This window comes from Chiloscyllium plagiosum, unplaced genomic scaffold (genome assembly GCF_037043375.1).
Source record: "Chiloscyllium plagiosum isolate Xiang-an unplaced genomic scaffold, Cpla_swu_hap1 HiC_scaffold_48, whole genome shotgun sequence".
In the NCBI taxonomy this organism is placed as follows: Eukaryota; Metazoa; Chordata; class Chondrichthyes; order Orectolobiformes; family Hemiscylliidae; genus Chiloscyllium; species Chiloscyllium plagiosum.
The window spans coordinates 6,240,832-6,252,762 of record NW_028270186.1 but is presented as its reverse complement, the minus strand read 5'-3'; the positions used below and the strand labels follow the sequence as shown (position 1 = coordinate 6,252,762).

Below are 11,931 nucleotides of genomic sequence, written 5' to 3'. Positions count from 1 at the left end.
CTTAAGACACTACCATGCCTGGAACCACCAGCCTCTTTTTTAATTTGTTCATGGCATGTGGCTGTCACTGTCTAGGCAAGCTGTCCATCATTGCACAGTGAGAAACTGAAAGTTAACCACATTGCTGTGGGTGTCACACATTACGTGGACCAAGTAAGGAAGGCAGTTCCTTGCCAAAAGGACATTTGTGAACCAGATAGGTTTTTTTTTCTGACATTTGACAACAGTTTCATGGGCATCATGAGACTCTTAATGTCAGATTTTTATTGCATTCAAATTGCATCAACTGCCACAGCAGGATTCAAACTCCTTCATGAGAAGCATCTCCAAATTAATAGTGATAATACCACCATACCATCTCTTCTCCAAGTCACACAGCATCCTAATCCTTCATTGTCACTGCATTCAATCCTGGAACTCCCTCTCCAATCGCATTGTGGGTGCAACGACACTCATTTGGACTGCTGTGGTTTAGGAAGTCAGCACAGCACCTCCTGAATCAGGGTGGACAACAAATGTTGGCTGAGTCTGCAATTTGCACAAAGAATTATAAAAATTCCAGTGTGACAAAAATGAAGTAACTTCACATTCATGTCACAAAATAATCCATGATAGGCAATGACCTGAAGGAGCTTTATACAACTGTTACCCAACAAAATTACACACCAAAACATAAAAATGGATGTCAAACCAAGAGCATCTTAAAAGGAGGAAACAAGTGTAGAAAAGGAATTGTAGAATTTAGGGCCTTAGTAATTGAAAGCATGGCTGTCGACAGTGGAGTTATTAAATTGAGGATACTCAACAGATCAGAATTGGAGGAACGTTGGAAATCTCGGAGTGTTGGAGGATATGGATGTAAAATGAGGGTACGTTATTGAATACTTTGAAAACACAAAAAGGAATTTAAAAACTAAGGAGCCAAGATAAGTCAATGAGCACAAGTGTACTGGGTGACATCACTTGCTGCAAAATTATAAATTTTAGATTACATTACATTACCAACAGTGTGGAAACAGGACCTTTGGCCCAACAAGTCCACACCGACCCTCCAAAGAGTAACCCACTCAGACCCATTTCCCTCTGACTAATGCATCTCACACTATGGGCAATTCAGCATGGCCAATTCACCTAACCTGCGCATCTTTGGACTGTGGGAGGAAACCGGAGCACCCGGAGGAAACCCACGCAGACGCACGGAGAATGTGCAAACTCCAAACAGACAGTCACCCAAGGCTGGAATTAAACCTGGGACCCTGGTGCTGAGGCAGCAGTGCTAACCACTGAGCCCCTTGCTGCCCCTATAAGATGAGATATGCATCCCAATTTATTGGGGGGGGGGGGTGTGTGTGTGTGAAAGACTTAAGACTGTGCAGGTGAGGACTGAAACAAAGGCAAGGACTTGTGTTTGAGCAGCAGCTGAAATGAAATGGGTAGAGTGAACAACATTGTGGAGGTGATTGGAGGCAACCAGGTTTTGAAACATGTATATGGTCAGAAGCCCAACTTAGAGGTAAGCAAGACACCAAGTTTCTGAGTGACCTTTGCTTGGCATCAAGGTAGCTTCCATGGTGAGGGATGGATGCAGTGACTAGTTTGGAGGGATTGCATATGAAGACTTGGGACTTACCAGTACTTCCTTGGAGAAAATATTTGTTCTTTTTATCCTGTATGTCCCAGAAGTGGTCTGGCAATTTGAGGGGTAGTGGAAGAATGACTCAAGCATACATGGATAGCAGTGAATGGTGCTACCCTTGAAGTTCTAAAAGCATCCAAACAGAAATAATCTGCAGTTTTGTTACCTCCTGTACCTGCAGTGCCTATTATTTTAGACTTTCTCCTGATGATTTCAAGGGTTTTGACTTTACTTCCTTCCTTTAACAGTGTTGCCTGCCTGGTGGTGGCAGAGGTCCCAGCTGTCATGGTCTTTTTAGATTAGATTACAGTGTGGAAACAGGCCCTTCGGCCCAACAAGTCCACACCGACCCGCCGAAGCGAAACCCACCGATACCACTACATTTACCCCTTACCTAACACTACGGGCAATTTAGCATGGCCAATTCACCTGACCTGCACATCTTTGGACTGTGGGAGGAAACCGGAGCACCCGGAGGAAACCCACGCAGACACGGGGAGAACATGCAAACTCCACACAGTCAGTCAGTCGCCTGAGGCGGGAATTGAACCCGGGTCTCCGGCGCTGTGAGGCAGTAGTGCTAACCACTGTGCCACCGTGCCGCCCGTCTTTGTTGGAATCAATGACCAAGAGAGCACAAAGGAGGAGATTCGGCACAACCATGATTGTTAAGACCAGAATCAGGTTAGGTTTCCAACATATTATGGTTCCAGATAGGATAAGCTAAATTGTCAGACTCTCAGGTGAGGTGCAATGAATTGGCTTCTCTTCTTCTCCTCAATCCCCTTGGTTGATCATGTAATTTTTGCTATTCTGTGCAGGCCTCTGAAATTGGTGTGGTTGCAGCTTCCACAGCTGCAAATCAAAACACCACCACACTGCACACTGACTTCCTTGGTCAAAATAAGGTTACTTTTCAGAGAATCCCCTCCCCTGTGAATATCCTTTACAAGTAGCTAATTTAATGAGATTTTCCTTAATAAACAAAAAGAGTCTAATAGTTCCAGAAAAAGTAAAAATGCAACATACATACACTTAGAGGAATGCTCTTCGAACTGTTTGTGAAGAGTGAAAAGTTGAACAATGCAGCTGTTGAGGTGAAGGCTACACTTGACAGCCAAACAGTTGACTTTGAGCTTCTTGGCTTTGTAGGTTGAAAGGAACTCCCTATCCAAACTCCTTTCAGTAGTGGCTGACTGAGAGGATTCATACTGTTTAAGAGCCTTGTCCCTGGCTTTACCTGCATTGCAGGGGTCTTTTGATGACTTTCTCAATACGTGCCCTTATTCCACAGACAAGGGCACCAGGTGTTTACATGCAGACCATGGTTGAATCCAACTTCTAAATTTTTTAAAAACATATCCCTGAAAGGGTAAAACGCAATTATGTCTGCAGAAGACCTCTTGCCAAGATGGGGTTTGGTGGTCAGCCTCTTATTTTCTCTTACTTATTAGGTTTTCAATTTGTGGATTCCGTGACTCCATACTGGTGTGACTTTGAAGAATTTCTCTCCAGTGGCTGAATTTATATCTGTAGTTATCTTGACTATTGTTCTTTTTCTTGAAAATACATGCTGAAATTAAAATTTGATAGGTTCACAGGTAATCTGGGTTCATAATAAATGGTCATGACATTAGGAGCTGGACACCACATTAAAGAAGTACAGGTTCAACAGTAATAATCTCTGAATTATTACCTGAAGTGACAAAGGACAAATCTGGTTTGTACACATTCAAAAATACAGAAAATAAAATAAGTTACAACCTCTACAATTTTCTCATAAGAACTGACAGGCAATTCTGTGGCTGAAAACGCAATTCTCAAATGAAATTTCAGCTCCCTGGTGCCACGGTCAGGGATGTCTGAGAGAGATTGCTTAGCATTCTGAAGGGGGAAAGTGAAGACCCAGAAGTGGCATATGTCAGTGTTAACAAGGGTGAAAAGAGAAATGAGGTTCTGCAACAGGAATTGCAAGATTTCAGTGGCAGATTAAAGAGGAGGATCACTGAGGTTGTAATCTCCAAATTACTTCCAGTGCCATATGCTACTGGGTTTAGGACAAGAAGAGAAGTTGGTTGAATGCATAGCTGAAGGGATGATACAGAGGGAGGGTTTAGATTTTTGGATTGGGACAGTTTATGGAGTAGGTGAGACCTGTACAAGCTGGACAATTTATTCCCGAACCAGTGTGGGCTTAATATTCTTGCTGTGAAGTTTTCTTGTGCTTTTGGGGAGATTTAAAATAATTTAGCAGAGGGGTGGACACAGAGTAGATGTAGAGTTGGGAGCAAGGTGTATTCAGATTTCAAAGGAACAGTAGCACAGTCTAGCAGACAAATAAGACTGGGTGAGGACTAACAGCTAAATTCTATATATTTTAATGTAAGGAGCCTGACTGGTAATGTCTGTGAACTTGGAGCATTGATCAGCATGTGGGAATTTGATATTGTTGCAATCACGCAGACAAGGTTGAAGAAAGGACAGAACTGGCAGCTCAACATTCCAGGGTAGACAAGTTTCAGGCGAGTTGGGGGCATTACATTATTGATAAAGATAAGGGAAGACATCTTAGTAGCGTCTTTTCAAATGAGTCTTCTGGCTGGACCTTATAAGTAAATAAGGGGCAATCACTTTGCTGGGATTATGCTACAAGCCTCTGAACAGTCAGAGGAACAAAGAGGAGCAGATATGCAGCCAAATGGCAGTTAAGTTTCAGAGAAATTGGGTTCCAGGAATAGGGGATTTCACCTTGGTTAACATTAAAAAGGGATTGCCTAGCATGACAGAATGAAATGAAATTTTTAAAGTGGGTCCAGTATTTAGATAGCCTGACTTAAGATAGGCAGTGCTAGAAAAAATCCTGGTCAAGTGTTTGGAATGTGGGTGAGTAAATGTTTTGGGGATAGTGACTGTAACTCAAAGTTTCAAAATCATCAGAGAAAGGGATATGGATAGTGCAGAAATTTATTGTGGAAATTGTGGAAGGCCAATTTAAATATTATGAGACAGGTTCTGGCAAATATAGACTGGGAGCAGCTCATTGTAGGTAGGACTATATTTGGAAAGTCTGTTCTGGACCAGGCCAAACCCCCTCAAAACATTTCAAGAAAGTAGCCCAGTCCCTAACTTTGCTAATTGTTTTGAGCAGATGTAAAGTGGATATTCTAGGAGAGATGCTGCTGATCAAACCACTTAGTTTTAAACAAAAAAAATTATTTACAAGATTACCAAATGAAACACAAACAAAAGCGAACCGAATAACTTAACCTATCTGAAAACCCAACACATTATCCCAACCTAATGATGGTGTTCCAAATACTTGCAACAATCCCCATAAACACCCTTTGGTACAAAAGGTAACATCAAACACAGGGTCTAACAGGAGAAAAGCTTGAGAGAGATAGGGTCAACATGAACCTGCTTCTCTTGTGTCTAGCAGCTTCTCAACACTACTGACTGCTTTAGTAAATAGCCAGACTGCCAAAATGAAATCAAACCAGATGAATGCTGAACTGGGAGACCTGGCCACTGTCACTGTAAAAGCCTTTTGCCTGAGGCAGTATCTGTTATTTATCAACAAACTGGCCTGAAAACCCATCTAAGCCTAGACTTTTCAGAACCTGTGTTTTTACGACCTCCTGAAAAACAAAACCTGCGAAGGAGCAGCATCAGCTCAAGTGGGAGACCTTTAAAAGTAGTATTGAGTGTGTTCGGACAAGTGCGTTTCTCTAAGAGTAAAGGGCTCAGGCAGCAAGACCAGGAAAACCTGGATGTCAAAAGGATATTAAAAGCTTGATAAGGAGTAAGACGGAAGCACATGTTACATATACAGCATTAAAAACAATGGAGGACCTTCAAGAACAGAAAGTGTGGAGGGGTGGTGATAAAAAAATGGGGGGGTGGGGGGGAGGGGGGGGGTGGAGTGCAAAAAGGGATCACAAAATATCTTTGGTGGATAGAATTAAGAAAAAAACCCAAGGCAATGTATAAGTATATTCAGAGTAAGAGAATTACCAGAGAAATAGAATGGACTGTAAGAAACAAAAGAGGCAACCTGTGTGTGGAGCCAGAAGATGAGAGTGAGGTCAGGGAGTTGTGTGTTCACAAAGAAGACATTATTGTTGGAGATTTCAATTCGGGTGGTGCAATTCCAGAGCGACTTAAAATTAGTAATAAAGAGGTATTAAATGTTTCAGTGAGCATAAAAGTAGGTCAATTCCCAGATCCTGATCAGATCTAACTCAGGCAGCTACAGGGGGCAAGGGAGGAGATTGCTGGTAGAGATATTTAATACTGCACTGGCCACAGATGAAGTGCCACATGACTGCAGGTTAGCTAATATGCTTCCTTTGTTCAAGGGCTACAGGGATAGATTAGGTAATTACAGACAAGTTAGCCTGACATCAAGGGTAGGGCAATTATTGGGAAAAACATCCGAAGGACAGGAGTAATCAACATTTGGAAAGGTAGGGAGTTCAATTTAATTGAGCTTTTTTAAATGGTGACAAAATATTTTGATGAGGGCAGTCCAGCTGATGTGCTGTACAAGGTTTTCAGCAAGTCCTTTGACAAGGTTCCACATGGAAAGCTGGTCCAAGAGGTAAGAGCCCATAGGATCCAAGAGAAGTTTGTACAGTGGATTTAAAATTAGCTTCTAAATAGGAAAAATGTGTATCAGTGGAGACTGGTTTCCACGAGAGGAAACCTGTGTCAAGCGGTGTACCACAAGCATCGGTGCTGGGACCCTGTTGTTGTTATTTACATTCATAACTTATACATTCACATCCAAGTTATCATTTAGATGAAATGAAATATCAGACTAGAGTCTCATATCCATCAACTGGGAAATTCAGCAAAGCCATGGTGTGAATTGGATTTAAATTAGCAGGGATCTGCGAAAGCTAAATGAACAAACTTGAGAAAAATTGAAACAGCTTTGAACTGAAAATATACAGCTTTTATTAAAAATACTCCATGCTGCTTGACTAAAAATTTGAGAGGAGATACAAGTTGTTTTCTCGTTCCAAGTTTCTGCACTTTTACAGAGAAAACGATAGGACTTTTATACTTAAGATATATTGACAACTGACAGAAATCATTAGGTGTTTGTCAATCATTATACTAGTAAACTTGAACTTTGATGTGTGTTGCCTATTTGACTTTCCAAAACATCGAGTTATACACTTCATTCCATAATCATGTTTTGGCAATGAGCGTTTTGTTTCGGCTTAAACCGACATTTCAGAATATACAAAGAACCATCAGAGAAAGTGAAAGTTTGCCAAGGTGAAAGCATTTGTGTACATTCAGCCTGTGTCATGTTTACTGTTTCTGACTTTTTATCACAGTCCCTTCAAACATATTGCTTTATAACCTGAGAGTTGGCCAATTTTCCCATCTTAACTTTTCCCCACAATTCCACAAGGACAGATAGAATTTAATGTGATGTACGAGGCAATGCATTTTGCGAGGTCTAAAATGGGAAGGATTTTCACAATCAATGGTCAGTTTCTAGGGACTACTGCCCAATGAACACTGGTGTACAAGTCTCTTGATACTGGAAGTCCCAGCACAGATGCTTGCCTTCTTTTGCCAGGGTGTAGAATACAGGAACAGAGAAATCTTTTTGCAACTTTGTAGAATACAATAGAACCCCCAAATCTGCGGAGTCGGTTTCCATGGTTTCAGTTATCCACGGTTTACTGTGGCCCAAAAAGATAACATGGAGCATTCCAAAAATAATTCCAGGGGGCTGCCAAGGAGTTCAGTTTCCCACTTAAATAATAGAGTTCGCTGTTACCCACAATTTCAGACATCCGTGGTAGGTCTTGGAACATATGAACCGCAGATATGGTGGGGTGACACCTGTACTGGTTAGGCTCCAGATGGAATATGGAATACTGTGCGCAGCTCTCGTCACCATGCTATTGGAAGGAAAGTGATTGCAATGAACAGCATGCAGAAGTGATTCATCAGGATGTTGCTTGGCATGTCAAGAATATAAAGGTGCATTTGAACACACTTAAAATGTCAGGGTGTAGTAGACTGTAAACAAAGTGCAGTTACATCGGATTAACATAGGTTGGTATTTGAGGGTCAGCATAAACATGGTGGACTGAAGGGCCTGTTTCTGTACTGCAAGACAACCTTCTTATTCTCTGAAGTACTGTGGTAAACCTTCTCTGAATTGTCTCTAATGTTTTAGTATTCTTCCTGAAATAAAGTGATCAATATTGTTGTGAACAGTACTCTAGATATAATCTTGCCAGTCAAAGAACATTGGCAACCTCATGCAAATCTGTTTAGCGAATAACTATCACAGTAACCAAAGGTAGAAACGCAAGTTATGACTAATCAAACAAGGTTTCACCCAGGATTGAACTTGTCCAATATTATCGTCATCAGGCATCACAACAGTACGGCACCAGCTTGAGGCTTCAAGCGATAAAATTCCCACTCTAAACCACTAATTCTCTCTCTCTCTTCCAATCTATGAAACTCCAATCTAAGCTGGAATCATTAATGTCTGGCCCTCCTTTCATGGCATGGTTAACTTTTTACTTTCAAGTTTGTCAATGTGCAAATATGGAGTGCTCCAGACTGTCCAGCAAGCTTTCTCAAAGTGGGAAATCATTTAGGTCAGTGGAAGCACTGTTTAAGTTTTGCCTGTGTGGGTTGATCTACTACTACTTGTCTTCCACATTGCACAAAGAACATGACGTTAGCTGCAGAAACAGCAGCACGTGCAAACGATTCACTCATGACTGGCTTAGTGATGTTTGCTAGAAGTGTTTACCATTCACGCACAGCTGCTTAGTCCCTGCAATGTAAAGGACAATGTTGAAGCTGATGGCACTTTTTTCTCAATTTGCTGGGAGTCTGAAGAACCTGCAGCTCACAACTTTCTCTTCAGAAATAGCCCAAAATGATCAGAGTCAACTTATCAACCAAGAAGTACCTTTTCTGCCTGCAGTATCAAGTGTTGTGACTGAGCTCTGGTTTTCTTGTGTTTGTCCTGATGAATGCAAGATGAAAAGTGCGAGCCACATCGCTCTTTTCAGCAAGACTGACATCCTACAGTGACCATTCCTGTACATTTCCATTCTACTGAAACTTTGTGTTTTTTATCTTTAAATAACAGATTGCTTTTAATGTAGGTCAATCTGTTAAAAGAAACAAGGGTCAAACAGAGACAACCTTTTGCACTTAGTGAAGTTAGGCTCTGCGGTGTGCTGCATCGATGGAGATATTTAAGAGGGCACTGGTATCAATAAAGAGCAACAACAGTGTTCTTGTTGCTAAGTGGTAGTGTCCCTACCTCAGGCAAGGTGGCCAGGGTTCATGTCCCAGCTGCTCCAGATGTGTATTAAAACCTCCGAACACAACTAATTAAAAACTAGAAACAAAGTGTTTGGGCTTTTTGGTTAAAGGAAAGTTTGGTATTGGATTGTGTTGCTCGGACATAATGCCGTCCATCTGGGACATGTCACCTCTGCGATTCCCGTGACTGTGGTGCAACTCTCGCATTTGCGTCGAGAAATCTTCTGGCTCTCGTTCGTGGACAGGGCAAGTGGAGGGGCATTTGAGTGGACGAAAGGTGCATTTAAACGCCCGGTTTGCATGGCCCATGCGTCCTGCAATAACCAACCAAGCTCGGCCAGCAGATACCACGAGTTCACTCAAGTAAACGGTCACCCAGCCCCTTCGGCCCGAACGGACCCTGCGAGCTTTGGGGAATCCAATCCCACACGCAAGGCAATCGGGCTCGACTGCTGAGCACTCTGAAGATTGTTCTCTTCGATTCACTTGTCCTCAGGGGGGTGTTCGGTCGCACCACTGAACTTCTATCCATTTGACAGAGGCACCCGTACTATTTTTAAATCAACACCTCACGTGTAAATCATTTTCTTCCGACGCAAAGCCCATTTTGGTTTAAATTACATTTAAAAACTGCTTTTGCTCTTTAAACACAAGTGAACACGTTCTCTCCCCATCACCCGTATACTTTTTTGGCTCAGTTGAATAAGTCAACTCCCCCCCCCCCCCCCAATGACTTCACAAAACCCAGATGCATATTTTTATTTATTTATTTATCCGCTGTGCAAGAAGCGCTCTTCCAAATGAACGGCTTCTATCCCCGTCACTCCAACAGCCGTGTTATTTTTATATCGATTAACCACCCACTTGAGTTTTCCAACTGAGTCATTGAACACGCCAAACCCGCGTGCACACGCAAGGCAGATGTAGGGCATCCAAATTCAATTTCTTACGTTTATAATTTTAACAACTGCTAACTCTGACCTGCCGCTGAGGGGAAAAAAACCGTCGACGCCCGGCAACGGACAACCGGCAATGCACGCCGGGAATTGAAGTCCCCGCGCTGGAAACCGGACGTCGCGCGTGCCGTGACGCTCTCTGGGATCTGTAGTCCACCCGCCAGCCTCCAGCTCGCCCGACCCTCCCTTTATGAACGACAATCCCCGTCATGCCTCTTGTTTGTCATGACCACCGTTCGTCCCACACGCGCCCGCAGACCTCCCCCATCCATGGCAAAAAAAAATAGTTTGACAGGATTCCGTCCGTGTCTTGTCTTTTCCCCCGACGTCACAAAACAAACGCGCTTTGCGTCCTTTCTTCGGACTTCTCACCAATGCGTGCGGAGGGGAACACGCGCATCAGTCGCGTTGTGTCCACCTTATTTCGGTCCGGCCTTCGTGTCGGGATTTGACTGGCGAGAGAGAGAGAGCGAGCGCCGGTTTAGGTCCGCCCCGTTATTCCCTCCCCCGTCTCTTCCCTTCCTTCCCATCCATCCCAAACAACCCCATCCCCATAACCGTCCCGGCTGGGCCCGGCTCGGCGGCGCGAGACAGGCCTGCTTTTAACACTCGATCGATTATCATTTCGTTCCCGATAATTTTCTTTTAAAGAAGTATATATATATCTATATATCTTACACCACACACAACCGGCGTTATTTTGTTTTGCCCGGCCGCGCGGGTTCGTGGCGGGCGAGAGAAGAAAAAGCGGAGAGTGACCGCCGAGTGATGAAGAAATTCTTCGACTCCCGGCGGGAGGCGGCGGGCTCGGGTTCGGGAGGAGGCGGCGGCGGCGGCGGCGGAGGAGGAGGAGGCGGCGGCGGCGGCGGCAGCAGCGGCGGGAGCGGCGGCTTGTGCCCCGGCAGCGGCTTCATCGGCCGGGTGTTCAGTGTGGGCCGGCAGCAGGTCACTGTGGAGGAGGTGGTGGCTGAAGGTGAGGTGCGGCCCTGACACACACACACACACACACACACTCTGAGGAGGGGGTGGGGGGTAAATTCCTGCCTTTTCACCTCCAACCCGGCCCCCGCGCGATCCCATTCTCACTGACACTGCAATCCCAACCTGACTCATCCCCACAGCTTCAGGTCCTGCCGTCCCAATGTTCCTGATCCTGCCATTCCAGCATTCCCCAGTGTTGGCCGATCCCGCGATTTCAAGATTACTGATACAGCAATCCCAATGCTGGGTCCAGCCACCCATCCCAACGGTACAGATCCAGCCATTTCAACGTCCATTCCCACTCTTACTGTTCCAGCAATCCCAGTGCTGGGCCAGCCATCCCAATATTACAGATCCAGCCATTTCAACGTCCATTCCCACTCCTACTGATCCAGCAATTCTCCTGTTGGTCCAGCCATTTCAACATCCACCGTTCCCACATTTACTGATCCAGCAATCCTACTGCTGGTCCAGCCATCCCAACATTACAGATCCTGCCATTTCAACATTCGTGATCCAGCATTCCCACTTATTAATCCAGCAAATGCTGCTGTTGCTGGTCCAGCAATCCCAACAATATAGATCCTGCCATTTCAACGCCAGTGATCCAGCATTCCGACTGTTACTGATCCGACAATCTCACCTTTGCTGATCCAGCAAATGCTGCTGTTGCTGGGTCCAGCAATCCTAATATTATGGATCCTGCCACTTCAACATCAGTGATCCAGCTATCCCACTTTTACTGATCCTGCAATACTACTGTTGCTGGTCCAGCAATTCCATAATTATAGATGCTGCCATTTCAACATGAGTGATCCAGTATTCCCACTGTTACTGATTCTGCAATCCCACCTTTGCAGATCCAGCAATTTCAGCATCAGTTATCCATCAGTTCAAAATTAGTCATCATGCAAGTATAACATGCATTATCTTACATTCCTATTATTTCATATCCAGCAATCTCACTTTATTGATCCAGCGATATCAAGATTACAGATCAACAACAATAGCAGTGTTTCTGATCCTGCAATCTCACTG

At 44.0% G+C, this 11,931-nt stretch overlaps 1 protein-coding gene and 1 long non-coding RNA gene across 14 annotated transcripts in view; one reads left to right on the top strand and one right to left on the bottom strand.

The window, feature by feature from the left end:
* Window positions 1–9,707: 9,707 nt before the first annotated feature.
* LOC148135691 (uncharacterized) lies at window positions 9,708–10,715 on the bottom strand. The gene is made up of 2 exons (XR_015754815.1): window positions 10,591–10,715; window positions 9,708–10,364 (listed from the first exon to the last, which is right to left on the bottom strand). It is a non-coding gene; the product is annotated as an uncharacterized LOC148135691 (long non-coding RNA).
* aak1b (AP2 associated kinase 1b) overlaps window positions 10,435–11,931 on the top strand; it is a 127,745-nt gene continuing 126,248 nt past the window's right edge. For all 13 annotated transcript variants that reach the window (XM_087984245.1, XM_043681260.2, XM_087984246.1 and 10 more), the window contains exon 1: window positions 10,435–10,885. In XM_087984245.1, coding sequence (XP_087840371.1) covers window positions 10,681–10,885 — 205 coding nt within the window. In that variant the 5' untranslated portion in view covers window positions 10,435–10,680. The remainder of the gene's footprint in view (window positions 10,886–11,931) is intronic.